This window comes from Myxocyprinus asiaticus, chromosome 44 (genome assembly GCF_019703515.2).
Source record: "Myxocyprinus asiaticus isolate MX2 ecotype Aquarium Trade chromosome 44, UBuf_Myxa_2, whole genome shotgun sequence".
Classification (NCBI taxonomy): Eukaryota; Metazoa; Chordata; class Actinopteri; order Cypriniformes; family Catostomidae; genus Myxocyprinus; species Myxocyprinus asiaticus.
Window position 1 is genome coordinate 32,394,300 of NC_059387.1, and position 24,393 is coordinate 32,418,692.

Here is a 24,393-nt window from a genome sequence, read left to right on the forward strand (position 1 = left end):
TGATTGACAGCGATGACACCCAATCAGAGCAGGTTTACAGTTCACTCTATCCTATTATTCGCCAACTCGCACGTCAGGATGTTCCACAGTTCTACCGCACGCAGCGACCATTGACCAGGACGGGTTAACGTCATCACCTTCCGACCAATCGCAGCTCACTTCTGAGCCGCTCTTTCCCGCCCTCTTCGCTGTATCTGTTACATTCTTTCGCACTTTGTATCAAAGATACTTTGTACCCAGTTGAGTTCCATTGTATTGTTCCATTGTAGCGCCCAACCAGCATCGTATATTGAGAATAGTGCGCGCGCGTGATTTTAATTTGTTATTCTTATTTTATATATATGTTCCTCAAAAGCAGAAGAGAGGAAAAGAAGACGTGACCGTCACTTTGTTCCCGTCATCAGTGCATCAGTAAACAGCAGGTTAGGAAGGATGCTTTCTGCCTGTCACCGTAATGCAGATGTAATGCATGGTGATCTATTGTAATATAGAAACGAGGGCTGGATGGATTATAGAAAATGTGTTTATTTTTTTTGTACTGATTGCAGTTTTGTATTTTTAGCTTGTGTGCTAACCATCATGCGGTGTTTTTGGCCTTGGTCATACTGATATTTGACAGTTCAAGCAGTATCTGCTCTCATTTCCAGTGGATTTCAGCTTAGACATTTTTTACGAATTGCTTGTATTGCGTCTATAAATCAAGCCTCTGATTGTAGGTTTATGGTAAATTAATAATTCATGGCTGAGTATGTTGGTTTTTGGGACCGGGTGCGTTTTACCGCCACATTTATTGTGATTGCTATGACTATTTTATGATTGGCTACTATTTTAAGGTTGCGTATTTAAAAGGCACTGTCTTAGTAAAGGAGAAGAGCAAGCTGATGTATGAACATAGACACCTCTTTCTTATAGTTTTATTTTTATTTTATTTTTTATCTTTTAAACATGTTTTAGGACGCTTTATTCCAACTGATCACACTCAAGTATGTTAGTACAACGTATATGAATTTATTTAAGGGTGTTATTTTTAATTGGGTTAAAGTTCATGCAGAATTCATGCGTTTGGTTTGCCCTCTTCTGGACACTTTTGATAGTGCAGTTTAAAGTCAGTTCCTCATTTGCATGTTCTCTCATAGTTCGGTACATTTAGGTCATGATAACTAATATTTTGATTAATAGTTAATTTATATTATTATGCCTGTAATTATACTGGATATGTGCTGTATGTCTAACAGTGTATACAGAGGAGTCCAAAAGTCTGAGACACCTTACTAAAAGTCTGGGGTTTAAAATCTGATTTATGATTTATTTGATATGCTGACAGTAAAAAAAAATGGTATAAAAAATGCAAAATAGAAGATAGTCGTAATGTACATAATGTAACTTATGCTTTTGCAATGTAAAGCTTTTTGTTTGTTTGTTTGTTACCATGCCTATCAAGCCACTTGAATCTGTATGTGTTGTATGTATAATTATTGTCACAGTATGTATGAAAGTGTAATTGCACACAGTGCGTATCTGGTTTAATACTTTTACTGTGTTTTGGTTGAGCAGACATGCAGAGATAAGGGAACCTTTTGCACTTAGTTACCATGACAACACTGTTGCCATAGATACATCTTGTCTGGATGTAGATGTGGGAGTGATTTTATATATTTATATTTACTGTGCATAACCTTTGAGTATCTAGTCTATCAAAAAGAGAACTGAAAACATGACAAGGCTAAATAAAGGGGAAGAGTGAATGAGAATTATCTAAGAAGGGCCTTAAGTCCACACTAAACATTGTTGAGAAAAGTCCAATCTCATCTTAAAGGAATAGTTCACCCCAAAATGAAAATTCTGTCATTATTTACTCACCTTCATGCCATCCCAGATGTGTTTGACTTTCTTTCATCTGCTGAAGTCAAATGAAGAATTCTAGAAGAATATCTCAGCTCTGTAGGTCCATACAATGCAAGTCAATGGGTGCCAACATTTTGAAGCTCCAAAAATCACATTAGTCAGCATAAAAGTACTCCATAAGACTGAAGTGGTTAAATCAATGTCTTCAGAAGCGATATGATAGGTGTGGGTGAGAAACAGATCACTTTCACATTCTTCTTCTTGTGTTTTTAGTGATTCACATTCTTCATGCATAACACCCCCTACTGGGCAGGGAGAAGAATTTCTAGCACAAAAACCCCCCAAAAAACAACTTAAATATTGATCTGTTTCTCACCCACACCTATCATATGACTTCTGAAGAAATGGAATAAAACACTGGAGTCAGATGGATTACTTTTATGCTGACTTTATGTGCTTTTTGGATCGTCAACCATTTGGCACCCATTCACTTCTACTGTATGGACTACAGAGCTGAAATATTCTTCTAAAAATCTTCATTTGTGTTCTGCAGAAGAAAAAAATTCATACACATCTGGAATGGCATGAGGGTGAGTAAATGATAGAGAAATTTCATTTTTGGGTGAACTATCCCTTTGAGGTTGGAAACTCGCTGATATATTTGTTGATCAATTTTTATAGGCATGAAATGCATCTAAGCTGATACATCTGTATCAGCATTCAGCATTCAATGCTTTTGCATTAATATCACATTTCATAATATCACAAAATGTTAATGTGGATTTATAATGGATGATGTACTAACAACTAGCGAATGCACATAAATGGGACATAGAACAGATAGGAATTGGATGTGTATATGTCCACATAATGCCACTTTGCTTAAATTAAATTTGATGCTGTTGTTTTAAAAGCTCTCTCTCTCTCTCTAGAAATGGCAGAAGCGCATCAGGCTGTGGCGTTTCAGTTTACTATCACTCCAGATGGGATCGACCTGCAGCTCTCTCATCAGGCCCTGAGACAGGTCTATCTGTCAGGCCTGCGGTCCTGGAAGAAACGTGTCGTAAGGCTGAAGGTAAAGACTATCACAAAAACATGACACATACTAGGCTTTAAAGTCAATATACTTTCTTTATACACATTTCTGGTCAAATTATGAATGATTTATCTGTCCATAGAAAGATTTTTATAGTAATATTTAATCGAAATGTAGTAACTTTCTCCTGTCATATAGATGCCAGTTTGCATGATCCAATCAATTCCTGATGGATAGGACTTGACTACACACACACAATTAGATCACAATAAGAGCATTTATTAAAAATGTAAATAGTACATTTCATTTCATGTTGTAATTAATAAATCTGTCTGTAAACATAGTTTTCTATGGATATTTGTGCATGTTTGTGTGATTTTTGTATTGTATGTAGTTTTTTTTCTTGTCCTAAGTTGAAAATCTAACTTAACTCTTTATCCAGCATGATTTGAAAGTTATTAGTTTTCTTTTGTTTATTCTGGGTGTCTGTCCTCATTTTTCTCTTGCGTTCGTACATTCCTTCTCTCGTACAGAACAACGTAATCACTGGCGTGTATCCTGCTAGCCCCTCCTCCTGGTTGTTTGTTGTCGTAGCCATTTTGGCCACCATGTACACCCGCTCGGACCCTTCAATGGGCCTCATTGCTAAAATCCAGGAACACCTACCGGTCAGGTAAAAGAGTGATGGATCATAGTTCTAATCACATTGCTGCCTCACAAAAATCCTATTTGAATCGTTGCAAATATAATTGCAGACTTTCAGTCTAAAGATAGGATATGCTAAACAAATCTGAATTGTCTGCAGTGTGAGATAAGCTGTAGAGACTCAGATATTCTCAAGATATACTGAAAGATTGGTCATCCTCTTGTGTAACTCAATTTACAAGCTTTTCAAAAGATAGGGGTACACACGCATTAACTCATGAACACGCCCAAAAAGGTGTGTACCATCATATGCCTTAATTCAGACAAAAGCATAATCAAAACATGAAAATCATGTTTTTGTGTTTTGTAATTTCATCATTTTATTTTTAGAAGTTGAAGACAGCTGTGTAACTCTCTCTCTTTCTCTTTCTCTCAATTTTTCAATTTTAAAAGGACTTTATTGTCATGATTGTTGACATACAATATTACATATTACATACAAAATGACATATTATTTGGCCAAAGGATCAATACAGAAAAATGTTAATATAAAATAAATGTTTTGTATAATTTGTATGTTTTAAATTATTATTATTTTTTTATTTTTATTTTAATATTAATTTTATGTTTATAAAAATAAATACACTTATTATTTTATTTAATATTTTATGGTAATTAAATAATAATAAACATATTTTTGTATGTATTTTCTGTTTTTAAATATATTTTATTTTAATATTTTTATGGAAATTAAAGAAATTAAAGTTACATATTACATTTTATTTTACTATTGTTTTATGGTAATAAAAATAATACGAAACATATTTTAAATGTATTTTTATTATATTATGTTCTGGAAATAAATAATAATATAATATTATAATCTTTGGGGTTTTTTTTTGTAAATGTTATTTTAATATATGGTAATACAAAATAATAATAATCATATTTTATGTTATATTTAAAAGTAATTTTTATATTAATATTATTTTATGATAATAAAAATAATATTGAATTTATATTAATTTTAAATTTAGTTTTATTTTAATTTTATGGAAAGAAGTAATATTGTGATATATATTTTTTTACAATTGTTTTTATTTTAATTTATGGTAATATAAAGTACTAAACATATTATATGTTAATTTTAAAAGTTTTTTATTTACATTTGAGCATTGTTTTAACATAATAAAAATAATATTAAACATATTTTATAACAAATTTAAAGGTATTTTTAATAACAATAATAATATAGATATTTTATGTAATTATTGTATTTTTTACCATATTTTTTATTTTTATATTTTTTTGTGGTAATAGAAATAATAATAACTCTGTAACTTGTAATATTAACCCCTATCTCTGCAGTGATTCTTTGAGCATGCAGTGTAGGACGGTGGTTTCTGCAGTGTTATTCAGCACTGTCCTCTGGTTGTCTTTGATCTTCACCATGAGACTCTGTCTGAAGCAGTTACTGTCCTACCACGGCTGGATGTTTGAACAACACGGGAAAGTGTCCAACACCACTAAAATCTGGGCGGTTAGTACTAGCAATACTCTCAAACACACCTTACCTACAGTCATCCAGAGTGTAATAATAATTAAATGTACTCGTTTTCAGGCCATGGTTCGGATCTTCTCTGGCAGGCAGCCTCTGTTGTACAGCTACCAAGGGTCTCTGCCCAACCTGCCCGTTCCAGCGGTCAAAGATACAGTCAAGAGGGTGAGAATGTCATGTCTTTCATTACTATTGCAAGATATTTAATGTGAACATTCAATGCAACAACTGAATACATCATTATTAGTTATCAACATTCCAAACGATGTCTCTTTCTAGTACCTGGAATCTGCACGTCCACTGATGAGCAATGCTGAATATGAGCGGATGGTGACTCTAGCCAAAGATTTTGAGAGCAGTCTGGGGAATCGTCTGCAGTGGTACCTCAAACTCAAAGCTATGTGGGCCTCCAACTATGTGAGTGCAACCAGCAAACAAACAATCCACATAGACTTTGCCCAAAAATGAAAATTCTGTCATTTATTCACCCTCATGTTGTTCCAAACCCAAAAATATGACATTTCTTTCTTTTATGGAAAAACAAAAGTTGATATTTTAAAGAATGTCACGACTGCTGATTTCCATACAATAGCAGTTGACAGTGACTAACTTTAAAGCTTAAAACTCCTTTTTCTTGTCTCTGTCTCTTTAAGGTCAGTGATTGGTGGGAGGAATATATCTACCTGAGGGGGCGTAGCCCAATTATGGTTAATAGCAACTACTATGGAATGGTACAGCTCACAGATACAACTTCTTGTGTGTAAGTTGTCTTGATATCTGCCTCCTCTGACCCCTCCTCTTCTTGTTCTCAGGACTTCCTGTATGTGACACCGACACCAATTCAAGCGGCAAGAGCTGGAAACACACTGCATGCTTGTCTCCTGTACCGCAGGAAACTCAACAGAGAGGAAATCAAACCTGTGAGTTCACATTGCAGTCCTGACAGATGGTATTGGGTGAGGTGTAAAAACCTGCTCCTGTCGCCCCAAGCAGTGACAGAGATTGATTGCAGAATTATTTTTAGCTGTGCACTGAGCTTTCTTAAGCTATGGGTGGAGATTTTATCACACTAAAATTATGTTGACATATAATATTTATGTCTTGTGGCGATACTTTTAAAACAGTGTGAATTTTAACGTTTATGGACTGGCCTCATTCACTTCCATTGTAAGTGCTTTAAAAGAAAAGTTCACCCAAAAATGGAAATTCTCTCATCATTTACTCACCCTCATGCGATCCCAGATGTGTATGACTTTCTTTCTTCTGCAAAACACAAACAAAGATTTTTAGAAGAATATCTCAGCTCTGTTGGTCCATTCAATGCAAGTGAATGGTGACCAAAACTTTATAGGTCCAAAAAGCACATAAAGGCAGCATAAAAGTAACCTATATGGCTCCAGTGGTTTAATCCATGTCCTCAGAAGCAATATGATAGGTGTGGGTGAGAAACAGATAAATATTTAAGTCCTTTCTCCTTCCTGCCCAGTATGTGGTGAAATGCACAATGAACGCAAATCGCCCAAAACAAAAGAAGAACACTTAGGTGAAAAGAGCACTTAGAAGGGCTGCTTGAAAGTGGAGATTTATAGACTTAAATATTGATCTGTTTCTCACCAATGCCTATCATATCAGATCACGGCAGTTTTTGATGCATGAAACCTTGATTAACATCATAAGTGAACTTATGGGGAAAATGATTCAGAATATGGCCTTTGCAACATGTGATTGAGAATGAATGTGTGTTGGAGCACAAACTAGCTGCTGTACTGTAGCCTCCCATTATCCCTGTAGGTTTGGCTGCTTCACTGTTTCTAAGTCGTAAAATAACACCTATTTCCTCCAGACTCATTATTCTCTCTCTCTTTGTCTGTCAGAGTCGTGTTCCGGGTTTAAATATTCCTCTGTGTGCAGCACAGTGTGAGAGGATTTTCAACACCACACGCATTCCAGGAGAAGAGACGGGTAACACGCTAACATGCACATGCATACATACTTACAACAACTTGCAAGTATTCTGAAAGAGACCAAGCAACACACACTTCTATACATGTTTACTGAACCATCTAAATGAGGAATGAGCATGTTTTATATAAAGTTAATTAGAATAAACATGAACCAAACCTAGCCCTAGAAGAGAACAGGTTTTTTTTATTATTACTATATTTAAAAACATCATTATTTACCTGAATCAATTTGGCCTTTGAGCATGCCCCCAAAGGGAGGTTTTCCCTGTGTTCCGAACGGGATAAATATGCCTCCGAAGGGCACTTCAAAGGAGGAACGCTTGTGGCCGCCATGTTGAAGTGCCGTTCCAAACTGAAGTGCTCATAATTAATTACTTGCTTCAAAGGACCCTTTGAAACATAAGTTTCCATAGGGTTTAAATGATGGACACTTCGCTGCCAAACGAACCAGAACCGGGTTACAGTGAGGCATTTACAATGGAAGTGAATGGGGACAATTTTTGAGGGTTAAAAGGCAGAAATATGAAGCTTATAATTTTATAAAAGCACTTTAATACTTTAATTAACACATTAATTCTTCAGTTAATACTCATGTATTATTTGAGCAGTAAAGTTGTTTAAATTGTCATTTTTACAGTCGTTTTAGGGTTGGTTGACGTTACATCGTCATGGCAACGAAGTTGTAAAATTGGCTATGACTCGACGCAGAAAAGGTTATAAAGTGATTTTATCACATGAAAATTATGTTTACATCGTTTGTCTTGTGTCTATACTTTTGAAACAGTATTTTAGCGTTCAAAAATTTTTCCCATTGACTTCCATTGTAAGTGCCTCACTGTAACCCAGATTTTTGCTTTTTTTAAAGAAAAGGAGGGATGAGTCAAAATAAATTTTTGTAGTGATCAATAATGTTGACTGAGCTTAACTTGTATTGACCCCGGAATATTCACGTAAGTACGTATCGAATAATTGATATTTGTGAGCCCTACACCCTTCAACCCTCCGAAGCTCTCACACTGGAGGGTAAACCTTTCGAAGGGTTGTGAGTCCTTTGGTATGGAATGCAACCTAGTCAGATTTAGCTCATTTCTGTGGACAATTGTGTTCCCGTTAATTTGGTTAAAGTGCCACAAGCTGGTTACAAGTTTATGTATTTACCATAAAAAATGGTAAATCTAACCCTAGCTTTTTTTTTGTTCTTAAATCACCTCCCAGGATGCTATAACTAAACAAATCACCTCAAAATCTACTAATAAATATTTGAATATTTGACACCTGTTGAGTTCCTGGAGGTGTTCAAAAGGAAAACATATAAGCACAAAGCATGAACACAACAGAACTTGTATACATCATTTTAACATGTATCATGTGTGTTTGTTTAGATTCACTGGTCCACTGGCAGGACAGCGAGTATGTCGCCGTGTTCCACAGAGGACGATATTTCCGCCTGTGGCTGTACCACGCCGGCCGCATATTGTCTCCCAGAGAGATCGAACACCAGATTCAGCGTATCCTTGACGACATGTCACCCCCAGCGCCTGGAGAGGCCAAACTAGCAGCTCTGACTGCAGGGGACAGGTAGCGTCTACTGATATACATCAACAGGGTTGTTTGACACGGAAAAGCAAACACACGTACTCAAAGCTGTTTGCGTAAATACACATGCTGTTTTTAAGGCCAAAGGTTCAGTGACTGTACACTAAGAATCAGGGCAGCTGTGAGAAGGCCAGTTTCTGCACGTCTTTCATGACTTATGTACACTTAGTTCTAGATAGTTGATGCTAAACTGTAATATGGTAAATTTGACTGTAAGTCTAGCATCTAGCTTGCAGCTTATCGGTAGGGGATTATTTATTTAGCCTTTTTTTTAATTATTGCTAAATCATAAACAATGCTATCGCATTAATATAATAGCTATTATATTAATTAATATTAGTAATATGTCTAAAACACAGAAGAACCAGCATAATGCCAAGTTTTTAAGTTTATGATGAGATGTTTTTTCTAGAATCCCTTGGGCTCAGGCCAGGAAGGAATTCTTTGGGGCAGGGGTGAATAAGAGATCTCTAGACTGCATCGAGAAAGCAGCATTCTTTGTTTCACTGGACGACGATGAGCAAGGCATGATGGGAGATGACCCAGCTGGCAATTTGGATCGCTACGCTAAGTCCCTGCTGCACGGCAGGTGCTACGACAGGTGAGTTGACCCGGTCACTCTGTCCAAAACAAATTCGCAAAACATTAACCTCAGCATTATCTAATGTTCAGGACAACTCGTCTACAGAAATACCAAATATCTCCTCATAAATATTCAACATGCAGTGAGGTTTAAGTCCACATTGAAAGATTGTTTATCTGGAAATAAACAAAGTTTTAAAACATTGTTTCTATGAAATATTTAAATGTAAAATAAATAAGATTTTATATACAGTACTGTGCAAAAGTTTTAGGCACTTGTGAAAAATGTTGCATAGTGAGGATGTCTTCAAAAATAATGACATAAATAGTTTTCAATTATCACTTAATGTCATACAAAGTCCAGTAAACTTAAAAAAAGCTAAATCAATATTTGATGTGACCACCTTTGCCTTTAAAACAGCCCCAATTCTCCTAGATACACCTGGACAGTTTTTCTTGGTTGTTGGCAGATAGGATGTTTCAAGCTTCTTAGAAGAACTGTGGTGAATTCTCCATCTATTTAGTCTGTCTCAATTGCTTCTGTCTCTTTATGTAATCTCAGACTGACATGATGTTCAGTGGGGGGCTTTGTGGGGGCCATGACATCTGTTGCAGGGCTCCCTATTCTTCTATTCTAATCTTTTCTATATGCAAATGTAATGTTTGGGAGTCTAACATTTATATTTCCTATAGACAGACTAAAGCTGAAGATATAAATAACCATCTTAAGACAAATGCTTTTGTGAAACATCTTATGTGCCTAAGACTTTTGCACAGTACTGTGTGTGTGTGTGTATATATATATTGTGGACTAGTCAAACAACTAATAAAATCACAAATTTCACTAGTCACAAATATACATCAAATTACATCATAAAATGTGACATTTACATTTTCAATCCAACTTTTCACTCACATTGTTATGCTAACAATATAATTTGTGAATCCATATTTTTATAAAAAAAATTGTAACACTTTACAATAAGGTTCCATTCGTTAACATTAGTTAATGCATTAGGTATCATGAACTATCAATGAACAATATATGTTTCACAGCATTTATAAATCTTTGTTAGTCTTAGTTTATAAAAATACAACTGTTCATTATTTATTCATGTTAGTTCATAGTGCATAAACTAATATTAACATATACAATTTTTGACTTTAACAATGCATTAGTTTATGTTGAAATTTACATTAACAAAGATTAATAAATGCTGTTTAAGTATTGTTCATTGTTAGTTCATGTTAACTAATGTAGTTCACTAATTTTAACAAATGGAACCTTATTGTAAAGTGTTATTAATTTATTTGTCGCTTTCTTTCAAAGTGTTTTGAAACTGCGTGTTTGCTCACTGTGTGTCTAAGGTGGTTTGATAAGTCCTTCACTGTGGTGGTGTATAAAAATGGGAAGAATGGACTCAACGCTGAGCACTCCTGGGCAGATGCACCTATAATGGCTCACCTGTGGGAGGTGAGAGAGAGAGTGAATGTATAAAAAAGAGACAATGTTAACATAATGAACAAATTAACATGGCAAAGTCAGAGAGGCTAATTAGTGGTGTTTGCCAAGGAAAAGCATCACTGTTACTATTGCTCATAATTAGGGTTGGGGACTTGAACAAATCCCTGACCCCAAGTATCAAACTCCGGCGTTGCATTGTTTTATGTTACAGACTTAAACAATACCTTAAATCATGTGGATTTGTTTGCTATTTTCTAAGCGAGTGGACTTAAAGTTTTCAGTTCCATAGACTTATTTTGCCATACAGACATGCATCACTTAAACTAAAGTCATATCTAGAAGCCAGACCAGAATATCTTAGAGACCTAAGTGTGGGCTGTTTTGACCAGTAAGCAACTACCCAGAACCCCCTAGAAACCAAACAGCAACATTTAAAAAAAACATTAAAAAATACACCCAAGTAACCACATAACAACATGCAAAAAACACTAGCAACTGCATAGCAACATGCTAATAACATTCAGAACACCTTGGAAACCACATAGCAACATGATAGAAACACTCAGAACACCCTAACAACCGCAGAGCAACATAAGAACACTCAGAACACCCTAGCAACCACAAAGCAACATGCTAAAAACACTCAGGACAACCTAGCAACTGCACAGCAACATGATTAAAAACACTCAGAACAACATAGCAACCGCAAAGCAACATGCTAAAAACACTCAACACCAAAGTAACCACATTCCAACATGTTAAAAACACTCAGAACACCATAGCAACCACAAAGCAACATGCTAAAACACTCAGAACACCCTAGCATCCTCATAGCAACATGATAAAAACACTCAAAGCAACATGCTAAAAACACTCAACACCTAAGTAACCACATACCAACATGTTAAAAACACTCAGAACACCCTAGCAACCGCAAAGCAACATGCTAAAAACACTCAGAACACCCTAGCATCCTCACAGCAACATGATAAAAACACTCAGAACAACGTAGCAACCACATATAAACATGTTAAAAACACTCTGAACACCGTTGAAACCGCACAGCAACATGACAAAAACACTCAGAACACCCTGGCAACCGCATAGCAACATATTAAAAGCATTCAGAACACCCTAGCAACCTCACAGCAACATAATAAAAACATTTAGAACACCACAGCAACCTTACAGCAACATAATAAAAACACTCAGAACACCATAGCAACAGCATACAACATGCTAAAGCATTGAGAACACCCTCGCTATCATAAAGCAACATGCTAAAAACACTCAGAACACCCTAAAACCCGCACAGCAACATGCTAAAAACACTCAGAACACACTAAAAACCGCACAGCAACATGCTAAAAACACTCAGAACACCCTAAAAACCACACAGCAACATGACAAAAACACTCCAAACACACTAGCAATTACACAGCAACAATAAAAACACTCAGGACACCCCTACTGACTGCATAGTAACATGATTAAAACACTCACAATGCCCTATCAACCACTAAGAATACCCTAGCAACTGCACAGCATATAATAAAAATACATAGAACACCCTAGCAACCACACAGCAACTTGTTAAAAACACTCAGAACACACTTGCGACTGCATCACAACATACTAAAATACTCAGAACACCCTAGCAATACCCTGGCACCACCCACAACTCTCGAACAACCGTATGGCAATGCTTTGGCCACCACTCACGTTTTCTTCAGAAAATGTAAAAATCTAGTTATTATGTTTGTGTTTTTCCATTTCTGTTCCCTATTCTATTTCTCTCTCCCTCAGTACGTGATGACTACAGATTGTTTCCAGCTGGGTTATAATGAAGAGGGCCATTGTAAAGGTGAGGTTGACTCTTCCTTGCCTCGACCTCAGAGATTAACCTGGGACATACCTGAACAGGTACAAACTCACATGATCACACCTTCTCATGTGAACATACATACTGTATATGGTATATAGTGACAGTTAATTAAGCCTCTAAATAATTGATCTCTCTCTCTATCTCTCTTGTGTTTGTGTTTAGTGTCAGGAGCGTGTGGAACAGTCTTTAGCTGTGGCTCAGGCTCTAGCTGACGACATCGACTTCCACGTGTTCCCTTTAGAAGACTTTGGCAAGGGTGCTATCAAAAAGTGTAAAATCAGTCCAGATGCCTTCATTCAAATTGCATTACAGCTGGCTTATTATAGGGTAAGACTAGACCTGATGTGCAGATATGTATTGTTTCTTCGACCGTGGTTTATCCAGTCTGAATTTAGAGTCAGAACAATGACACAGCATAATCTGACCACATTGATCCATCCTTTCCTCTTGTTCCTCCCCCAATACAGAACCGAGGCACATTCTCTTTGACGTATGAAGCATCTATGACTCGTTTGTTCCGTGAGGGGCGGACTGAAACCGTGCGTTCCTGCACCAGCGAGAGCTGTGCCTTCGTCAGAGCACTGGAGGATGGAGAGGTAACAAACACTTGAGCATGACTTATTTATAAAGGACGCTTGCAGTACGCACATGCACATTTTACTTTACTCCTACAAGTTATGTTATCATTCACTGCAATAGGTTTTGCACAATGCCAACATTTTAGTAGTCAATACCAATGCCAGTGAAATGTTACAATTCTTCAAACCAATTTCAATACTACAACAAAAACTGTTGTTGAACACTCTTTTTTTTGTATCACAGCACAAAATCACACACCCCTGAAACCTCTCTCTCTCTCTGTCCTGCAGAGTAAGGAGGTGTGTCGGCGTCTGTTCCGTTCAGCGTCTGAGAGACACCAGCAGCTTTACAGGTTGGCCATGACTGGTGCAGGCATTGACAGACACCTGTTCTGCCTCTACATTGTCTCCAAATACCTGGGAGAGGAGTCACCCTTCCTCAAAGAGGTGTGTGTATGTGTGTGTGTATGTGTGTGTGTATGTATGTGTGTGTGTATGTGTGTGTGTATGTGTATGTGTATGTGTATGTGTATGTATGTGTGTGTGTGTGTGTGTGTGTGTGTGTGTGTGTGTGGGAGTGTGTGTGGGAGTGTGTGTGGGAGTGTGTGTGGGAGTGTCCCTGCTATTAGTTTACATCTGCCAAACAAAGAAGTTAAAAAAATTTGCAGTTGCAGGTGACCAATCTCAAAAAGAAAGAAAATGTCCAGGTCTTATTTCACCAAAAAATAAAAAGAAAGAAACAATAAATAATTTTTTGCTTAAAGAAAATTATGACACTTTACTTTAAGGTTGTAACATTAGTTAATGCAATAGTTAACGTGAAATAACAACTTAACTAATTAATTAAATACTTTTACATTACAAGTATAGATCACAGTATTATTTGTTGTACTGCCTTTCATTTAAGCAGATCTACATAAAAAAAAAAGCATTGTATTACATTAATGAGATTCTTTTTATTTATTTATTTATTTATTTTATCCCCTTTTCTCCATAATTTGGAATGCCCAATTCCCACTACTTAGTAGGTCCTCGTGGTGGCGCGGTTACTCACCTCAATCCGGGTGGTGGAGGACAAGTCTCAGTTGCCTCCGCTTCTGAGACAGTCAATCCGCGCTTCTTATCACGTGGCTCGTTGTGCATGACACTGCGGAGACTCCCAGCATGTGGAGGCTCATGCTACTCTCCACGATCCACGCACAACTTACCACGCGCCCCATTGAGAGTGAGAACCACTAATCACGACCACAAGGAGGTTACCCCATGCAACTCTACCCTTCCTAGCAACCGGGCCAATTTGGTTGCTTAGGAGACCTGGCTGGAGTCACTCAGCACGCCCTGGATTCGAACTCATGATTCCAGGGGTGGTAGTCGGCATCAATACTCGCTGAGCTACCCAGTACCTACCCCCCCCCCCCCAATTAATGAGATTCTAATGAAAATCACCATTGAGAATAATGAAAAATACAAAAAATTTTGTTTTTAATCTTAATTATCCTAAAATAGTTTTAAAAAAAATATTTATTTTGTGAGATTCACCCATCTAGCTATCTATTTATAAAATATTTTTAAGAGGTAATATTCAATTTTTTAAGGCTGCTTTGTGACTTTCGTGTGTGTTCATCAGGTGCTTTCAGAAACATGGCGTCTCTCCACCAGTCAGACTCCTCTCCAGCAGGTGGAGCTGTTCGATTTTGTCAATCACCCAGACTATACTACCTGTGGTGGAGGATTTGGGCCGGTGAGCAATATTCATGCTTAGACACAACTTAAACATCATAAAGAACACTTTCATTTGTTATGTTATTGTGTACTGTATGTTATATATTATATGTGTTTTGTTATACATTTTAATTTGTGTGCTCTCAACAGGTTGCAGATGACGGTTATGGCGTGTCTTACATCATCATTGGAGAAAACATGATCAACTTCCATATTTCCAGCAAATACTCCTGCCCTCAGACTGTTAGTACACTAATATGTGCTTCTGACACCAGTTTCTTGAAAGTAAAGAAATTACACTGTAGGCTATCCAAACTAGTTTTCTGTGGTCAACTAATCGGTCTTAAGGAAGCCTTGTATAATTAGGCTGCTGTCGCGTTCATTTGACCCTGATCATATGTTCGGGGGCCTTTACCCAAAGCACGTTCTTGAGTTCAATTACAGCTGGAACTGAATGCAAGGCAAGTGGCAGTATTTTTAACGCATCATCTTAAAAAAATGCAATGCTCAGGGCGCATGACACAAAAAAACAGTGCAATTCGCGACGCAGTGGACAAAGGACGCCTGTAGCAGCAGTGCTTTAAAGGGGGTGTATTTAAAGATGGCACTTATTGTTAGAGTGCTTTATCATACAAACTATCTAACAGCTAAAGCACAGAATGCTGTTAGCACGCTAATTAAAATATCACCACTAAAAATGTCACAATTAATAAGAAAAAATTTAATGCTAATCCACTTTACTAATCAACTATTTGGTTGTTGGACGACTAGTCGACCATCTTGACTCGTTCCTAGTCCTAATGATGTGCCACACCACAGTTCTCAAGCGTCAAGACATTTCCTTTGCACTCGTTCAACACGAAAATAATTTTGTCACGTGCATAGTGACAAAATCACAGCCAGTAAGAACATATTTGATGTTTATATACAGCTACCGTATGTGAAGTAAGATTTTGGACCAGTGAGATTTCACTGTGGGCGGGGCCAGCCAGGAGAACATGACCACTTTTTCAGCTGGCTTGGTTCTGGAAGTATATTCCCATTTATTTCTTCCATAAGGATTTGATCCTACATAAAAGAGTTGTGAGCCATGAACCAAACCAATCAACTTCAAGGTGAATCACAATATTACAAACTTTGATTTATAGCAAAAAAAAATTTGAAACCCCCCAGGTTTATGAATGTTATGGAGAAAGTGAATGTGATTTTTACTTCTGGAACTGACCAAAAATGTCTGTTGGGACTAAAAAGTGGTGCGATAAAGAGATCTAACATGATTAGTTTGAAACCACATAAAATGATAATTCTTCTCTAATTTTCTGCTTTCTCACTCCCTCTTTTGTAGGACTCTCATTTGTTTGGAGCTCAGATCAGGCAGGCCATGATGGACCTCCTGCAGTTGATGTCACCAGACAAGACAGACCTATCCAAACCTCAGCAGAACCACTCACAGAAACCCAAGAGCAAAAAAGACCTGTAGAGGTAGAACAGATAGACCACAACAAGAAAAAAACATGTGTGTGTGTGTGTGTGTGTGTGTGTGTGTGTGTGTGTGTGTGTGTGTGTCCATGCTCGTTTGAATGCATGTTTGTTCATCCGTACAAATATGCATTCATACATTCCATGCTTGTTGTAAAAATGTGTCGATGCCATGAAGCCATGAACAATGTAATGTAATAATGGTGGAAGCTGCTTCGTCGAAAACCGTGAGTTTAAAAATAAAACTATGAAAGAGGATTAAAATACAGAGGTAGTTTGATAGCGCAAAACCTTTTGTGTTTACCGTGAGGGCCAGTTTCTTAGATGATATAGAATCAATTTGGTCCTAATTTTTAGAGTTTATGAAGAATCTAAATTGTTAGCATACATTACCACCAGGGTGATGGGAGTCTAATGATCAAACCTGTTAGCTTAATAGTGTAAAAGACTGACGTAGGTTCAGATCACATGTTGAATCGCTATTCTACCTGCTGAGGAAGGCACTTAATCGCAAGTTGTGGTGTTCTCTGCACTTATAGTACTATACATCGCATCCCAATGGAAATTCTCCATTTTAACAGGTTATGTTAAAGAGCACCTATTATGGTTTTTCAAATATTACCTTTCATGTAGTGCGTTATATAGCTGTTTGTGAATGTAAAAAAGTCTGCAAAGTTTCAAAAATCAAAGTGCAGGACAAATGGAGTTATTGACTCCCAAAAGAAAGAACCGATTCTGAACACCTGAAACGAGTCGTTAGTAATTCCAGACTTACTTCCTGTACTAACCTACCTAATTTGGTAACAAAAAACTTTGACCCGCCCTCATACACTACACTTAGCGGTAGACCAATCACAAGAGACTGGGACATCTGACCAATCAGAGCAGAGTAGGCTCTCTGAAAGGAGGAGTTTTAAATGAATCCTCTTGAACGGATCATTGAACGAGTCGTTTTTGACACTGGGAAAAAAGGTAATGCTGCAATTTAAATTATGAGCAAATTAAAGTGTTTTTTGACCTTGGATGCAAGTAAATCTATTGTATGAGACCTTTAAAACAAAATTAGGCACATTTAAAAACCATAATAGGTGCTCTTTAAGGTGTAAGACTTTGAATAACTTGACCTAGGACTAAAATCCAGTGCAGTTTTACTTGAATTCCAGAGCAGAACTACCATATATTTTTCAGTTTTCAGTGACTAATGACTTGGAATACTACACTTGACTGTAGTTTTAAAAATGATTGTCCTGATAAATTGAAGATGACATGTTGATCTCACTTAGTCATATTCATTTTAAGTGTACATTTTGTTTTATTATTTAAAAATACAGTGTTTTTGACTCAAATGTCAATTTAAAACCATAACTTTGTACCTACAATGTATTTAGGAACTTGGAGTTGGTTGTATTTACCAATGTGAGAATGTCTAATGGTATCAAAAGAAAATGATGCCTGAGGAGAAAACATATACGCAACAACATGTTTCTATTAGTATTTTCTAGATACGCAGTTGAGCTCCGTTGTTGAAGGCCAGTTAGTTGCAAATTTTGTTTACTTTGGTTGAAAAAAAAAAGAATACGGAAGAGAATTAAGGAAATATTTCAGATTCGAAACGAGTTAAGCTCAATCGGCTACAGTTGTGGCATAATATTGATTACTACAAAAAATAATTGAGGCTCGTCCCTCATTTTCTTTCATTTAACTTACAATGGAAGTGAATGGGGGCCAATCCGTCAACATTGAAATACTCACTTGTTTTGAAAATTATAGCCACAAGACGTAAACAGTATGAGTGTTAACATAATTTTAGTGTGATAAAATCGCTTACTAACCTTTTCTATGTAAATTAGCATACAATGTTACACCTTCGTTGCCATGACGATGTAACGCCATAATCCCAAAACGCCGAAAACTTTACAGCTCAAATAATACACCATTTTTAACAGAAGAATTAATGTAAGTGCTTTTATAAAATTATAAGCTTTACATTTCGGCCTTTTAACCCTCCAAAAATTGGCCCCATTCACTTCCATTATAAGTGTATAATGTAACCTTGATTTGTGCTTTTTAAAGAAAAGGAGGGACGAGTCAAAATAATTTTTTGTGGTAATCATCTTTGCCACAACTCTGTCAATTAGCTTAACTTGTATTGAACCCAGAAAATTCATTTCGAAGTAGTTGCACACACTTCTGAATACCTCCTATGGATATTTTGGTCCCAAAATAAGTAGTTTTGGGTAATATTTTTGCCATTCTGCTACTAGAGTTTAAATTTTCCTTTCTGATTGGTGACGTGGAGATAAATTTTGTCTTGAATAATACAGTATGCATTTAATAGTGGTACGCATTAATAAAAAATAAACATTCCATTGTAAATGGGGAGTTTAAAAAAAAATCAAAACTAAAGGGCAGGGCATTTTGCCATCTTTACAGTAAATTAAAAAAAAAAACACAAAAAAAAACTTGAAATTGATTTCATCTGATAAAGATCTCCATTAATACAGTTAGACATGTGATATGGACCATATGATGACTATTAACAGTTATATGTTTGAACCAAATTGTTGCATGTTGAAACAACATGTAGGTGGTTAGTTAATGTGTTTTCACAAGGTAAAGGAATGGGATTTTATTTGGAAAATATCACAGCCTGTTTCATACATCGAAAACTCACTATAATCAATCTACAATCTACATCGAAAAGCATTTCATGTTTCTGATCTTGCTGTTAGTCCTCTGCGACCTCTGCCTAATAGCATTGAAGTGTTGCCATTACAATTTAAGAAGAACAAAATAGTATTTGAAATGAAGGAGCAATGTTAACATTTAGGCAAGGGCTGTTTGACTTTGGTTACCATTTTGATTTCCACTTTGCAGTCCTTTGGCAGCTATACCTGTGGGCAGTATGATACTCTATCTGTGGTCTCGGTTGCATCCTCATTATTCAGCTGTTGTTACAATATAAAGTTGCCTTTCAAGTGCATGATTTCTTGGTTCCACATCTTATATGGTCAATGTGGAAATATTGATATATACTTCAAAACAATGTGCTATCTTTTTCTGTACTGCCTAACACTGCTTATACACCTTAAACTGTATATCTGACTTTTCAAACCTCACTTGTGATTTTTATTATTTTTGTTATTACTACTGTTGTCAGTTTTCTAATAATTAACTTGAAACTGAAAACAGTAACAATTGCAAGAGTTTGTGTAGTGCTGATATTAGTCTGGAAAGACAATGTTTTACCTCATCTGTCTTATGAATGTTTATTCATTCTCCTGGGCCAGTACTGTATTCTGTATCTGCTCGCCTTTTCTCACATTTGGTTTCAGATATATTACTGTGCACTGCAGAGCTTTACACTTTCTCTTGTACTCGATTGTACTTGGCAATTCGTCCTTCCTTTACAATTTGTTTGTAAAAGAAAAGGAAGACAAAAGGTCAATTTTTTAATTAAACATGGTTCAAGCACACATGTGTTTGTGGTGTTATTATAATGGCATGATGTTTGCTTTCTGCATTGTATTAGTTTGCTTGAAGTGAGTACCAAACAGTGATTCATTGTTAATGAGTTTGGGGGCACTGTTAATCATTTGATTTGGCTCCATTCTCCCCTTTTTTTTTTTTTTGAGTTTCGGGAAGTTAGTGAGACTTATAACTTTCATTAATAAGTAATTAAAAAAACATGATTCCATATATAATGTGCATTCAAATAGTTATCAGTTAACTTTGACTCATACACTGTATATTCATGACCATAAACATTTATTAAAGAATTATGAAGCCTTATTATAAATTGCTGCATAAATCTATTAACACAAACCTTCTAAATTTGTTTAAAAAAAAAAATTTTTTTGTAAAATGCAGAAAGCTAAGGTAGTTCACAATACATTTGTAATAACAGCAGTGTGTATGTGAAAATATGAGTGTACTCTATACGGTCAGTTCTTTTTGACTGAATACAGCATATACATCACTGCTCTGGTTTTGTGCTGGTGTGAATCCTGATTCTTCAGCGATCTCTTTCACTCTCTCAGCGAAATCTGCCACTTGCTCTTTGGAAAGGTCCAACAGGTAACTAAAAATGACAAAGAGTAAAGCATTTAGAAAAAGACAGAATGCTGTTCATAAACTATAGTATGCTTCAGAACTGATGAGCACAGTTGGCGGACAAACATTTGTGTGTGACGACAGACTTACTTTGCCAGCACTATTACAAGAGCAGCATCAGGTGCTGCAATCTCTCACAAAGTAGAATCCAGCTGATGAGCCATACTGAAAGAGAGAACAATACTTATAGTTATCCAAAAGATACTATAAAGTTAGCCATGATGCATTATTTGGTGAATTTCACAATGAGGTGTCCAAGTCACATTTTACTTTAAAAAAAAATGCATAAAAAAAATAAAGTTTATTAAGATTTTGTTTTTGAAATGTGACATTAAATTCAGGACAATTAAGCTCATTTTACCCCCATATTGTCATTACTGTAACATGAAAAATGCAGCTGTTGTACTGCCTGTTAAATTATTATTCCTGGTTCAATACAAGTTAAGCTCAATCATCAGCATTTGTGGCATAATACTGATTAACACAACAATAAATTTCGACTCGTCCCTCCTTTTCTTTAAAAAAAAATTCTGGGTTACAGTGACTTACAATGGAAGTCAATGGGGTCAAATTGTAAACGTTAAAATACTCACCATCTCTAAAGTATAGCCACATGACTTTTGATAAAATCACTTACTAACCTTTTCTGTGTAAAGTTATGTCCAATAATACAACTTCATTGCCATGATGACGTTACAGCTCAAAAAATTAGCGAGTTTTAACGGAAGAATTAATGTAAGTGCTTTTAGAAAATGTAAAGTTTCATATTTCTGCCTTTTAAAACCCTCTAAAATTTGGCCACATTCACTTCCATTGTAAGTGCCTCACTTTCACCTTTTTATTTATTTTATTTTTAAGAAAAGGGGGTGGTTATAAACAGTATGCCACAAATGCTGTCAATTTTTTTTTTAATATTGCAACAAAAAACAAAAAAAACTAAAAAAAAAAACTTACAATAATGAGAAAAAGCATTACATAATTAGAAAGACAATACCAGATGCATAAGCATTAAGAGAATGATACTCTGTATTTCATATTATAGTCATGACAATTGGGGGATAAAGTGTGCTTAATGTCACAATGCGTAATATATAAATATCATAAAGGATTCTACTAGAACACTGCATTTTTATATGCAAAATATGATTTCATTTTTTTATTTCTTTTTTAACTTTTTTATTTGCGTTTGGTTTTGGGGTGAAATGTGACCTGGGCAGGATTTGTGAGATTCACACCTTTACTTACACAGTTCTGTACAGAGACATCTGCTCACTTTTATATTATATTCAATATCACAGATTTTGTATGATATCTACAGTATTTGATGGACAAACCTGTTTGATACTTTACCTGGCTGAACAGAAGACTGTGTTAAACAAGTTCCTATATTTACTTTTAAGAGGGAGTTTTGAGAGAGAATCTGGAGACAGAAACAACACTTTCACTCCGTTCACTTTAATCAAATCTGTGAAAACACGCAAGAATAGAAGCAAAGAGGAACTGTGACTATTTTGCGGCTTTGACCTTCTTGCATCATTTCACAGTGATTTATAGGCAGATTAACTGTGGTTTGAAATAATCTGATGTTACCAAGCGGATGTGATTGTCTGTTGTACTGTTGCTCTGGTTCTGTGTGAATTTGAGAAGCAGGTTGAATAGTTTGTGTCCTCTCTGCTGTTATGGGACTGTCTGTGGGTGGAGAGGGTGCATTGTGTGCAGTGGCAAGACCTTCAAACAACGCCATGACATTCACTTCGGAAATATCCTGAGCTGTCTGAGAGAGGTGAACAGAGAAAGGTAATGCCTGATAAATGTAATCTTTTCAATAAACATACAATGCAATATACTGTGTAATACAGTATATGCTATAATCATAAGGTATAAATATGTTCTTGGACAGAATTCTAAGAGGTAAGGTGCCTGTTTTAATGTAATAATGTTCACTTCAAATTCTTTCATGAGTTTGTTTTTTGGTGACTTTTATTTAATTGTATTTAATTTTATTACCTTTGAATGTTGATTGTACTGTTTCTTCAGCAGCTCTTTGTTGTCCGTCTCTACGCTGAAGGACAGGTATGGACTGGAGACAATCTCACCCCAATATCCTCTAACTGCAATCCTGTCTCCTCTCTGATACAAAAACACTCAGTGTCTCATAGACCCTACATAACAATATTAAAGTATTACAGAGATGTTTTGGTCAAATTTGATGCAATTACTCACATGATTGAATACTCGGGTGGAAAGCAAACTCTGATTGGCTGATTGGTATATCCCCTCCCTCATTACAAAATGCCACACCACTTTCCCTCCATTTCACATACTGATGTTTGTTGATGACGCCACACACACAAAAAACAAAAACAAAGCTCAGGATTGTGAAGGAAATAATGTTATTTCATCTGTCTGTCTGTCTACATACACCTTTGCCAAATACATTTAAACCCAGTTTTTCACAATTTCTGACATTTAATCGTAGAAAACTTTCCCTGTCTTAGGTCAGTTAGGATCACTAATTTATTATAAGAATGTGAAATGTCTGAATAATAGTAGAGAGAATGATTTATTTCAGCTTTTATTACTTTCATCACATTCCCAGTGGGTCAGAAGTTTACACTTTGTTAATATTTGGTAACATTGCCTTTAAATTGTTTAACAGCAATGACTCGTGGTGGCGTAGTGACTCACCTCAATCCGGGTGGCGGAGGACGAATCTCAGTTGCCTCCGCGTCTGAGACCGTCAACCCGTGCATCTTATCACGTGGCTTGTTGAGCGTTACCGGAGACGTAGTGCGTGTGGAGGCTTCATGCTATTCTCCGCGGCATCCACGCACAGCTCACCAAGCGCCCCACCGAGAGTGAACCACATTATAGTGACCACGAGGATGTTACCCCATGTGACTCTACCCTCCCTAGCAACTGGGCCAAGGAGACCTGGCTGGAATCACTCAGCATGGCCTGGATTCAAACTCGCGAACTCCAGGGGTGGTAGTCATCGTCTTTACTCGCTGAGCTACCCAGGCCTCTGCATTGGACAGTTCTTAACCCAATTCCAGTGATTTCAGCAGTCTCCTTATTTGTTTTCTTTGCTTGATGCAGACCAATAATTTACCCCTTCTGAAACACAGTAACATCTTTTCCACGACCACGGGATACATCTTCCGACATTTTGGCCAGGCAGTGTACTTGAAATTAATAATATTAACATATGAACTAATGTTATAGGTTGGTTATTAACACTTTACAATAAGGTTCCATTCGTTAACATTAGTTAATGCATTAGGTATCATGAACAAACAATGGTTTATTGTTAGTTTATAGTGCATTAGCTTATGTTAACAAATACAATATGATCCTCATAAGCATTTTATTCTATTGACACTCCAAGTTTCTTGGTATCCGAATATTGTCTTGGGTAATAGGGACTTGAAGTCAAAAAGGTTGAGAACCACTGGTTTAGATGATCGGCCAGTAGATTTAGTATTATTTGTATAAGGTTTAATCAAAATTATGGTCAAATAATCCATATTACACAAATGATGTTTTATGCAAACCTGCTCAACAAGTTTCAGAAGGATTCAATGTAATGTTCCTTAAAATGTTTGGGTTGTAGGATAGGATTTAATAAGAGCTTCAGGTTTCAAAAACACACGTCGAGACACCTGCGTTCTGTATCAGTCATTGAACTGTCTAGATTGTTTTTAGCGCATGTGTAACGTTCTGAACAAGTTCAGGTTGCAAAGAGGGGACTGTTACAATGTTTAACATTATTCCAGATTGTTCTGCAACAAGCAAAGTTTCAGCGCTTGATAAATGGCAATGTTTTTCCCTTCGGCTCTAGTGTGCTGAGGGGCCGTGTGCCTTGTATGTTTATTGATACAGTTACGAATGTTGCCTACAATGCTTACATAAAATACAGCCTCAG

The 24,393-nt window shown here is 36.3% G+C and overlaps 1 protein-coding gene and 1 pseudogene across 5 annotated transcripts; one reads left to right on the forward strand and one right to left on the reverse strand.

Moving 5' to 3' along the window:
* The first annotated feature begins 174 nt into the window (after positions 1–174).
* Positions 175–19,831, forward strand: LOC127434422 (carnitine O-palmitoyltransferase 1, liver isoform). 5 transcript variants are annotated; one of them, XM_051687159.1, is made up of 19 exons: positions 175–422; positions 2,778–2,920; positions 3,415–3,554; positions 4,895–5,249; positions 5,364–5,501; positions 5,738–5,815; positions 5,897–6,004; positions 6,959–7,046; positions 8,431–8,626; positions 9,057–9,245; positions 10,595–10,700; positions 12,498–12,614; positions 12,739–12,903; positions 13,044–13,172; positions 13,446–13,601; positions 14,782–14,895; positions 15,027–15,119; positions 16,222–16,377; positions 16,477–19,831. In XM_051687159.1, the coding sequence occupies exons 2-18, from the start codon at positions 2,780–2,782 to the stop codon at positions 16,354–16,356; spliced, it is 2,448 nt and encodes an 815-aa protein (XP_051543119.1). In that variant the 5' UTR covers positions 175–422; positions 2,778–2,779; the 3' UTR covers positions 16,357–16,377; positions 16,477–19,831. The 5 variants fall into 5 exon arrangements, with proteins under 5 accessions (XP_051543119.1, XP_051543120.1, XP_051543118.1 ...); XM_051687160.1 differs by having other exon boundaries at positions 4,895–5,066; positions 5,148–5,249; positions 16,222–19,831; XM_051687162.1 differs by lacking the exon at positions 175–422 and adding an exon at positions 3,080–3,170 and having other exon boundaries at positions 2,781–2,920; positions 4,895–5,066; positions 5,148–5,249; positions 16,222–19,831.
* A 141-nt stretch (positions 19,832–19,972) lies between these two features.
* Positions 19,973–22,837, reverse strand: LOC127434446 (dynein axonemal assembly factor 3-like; annotated as a pseudogene).
* Between the last annotated feature and the right edge of the window lie 1,556 nt (positions 22,838–24,393).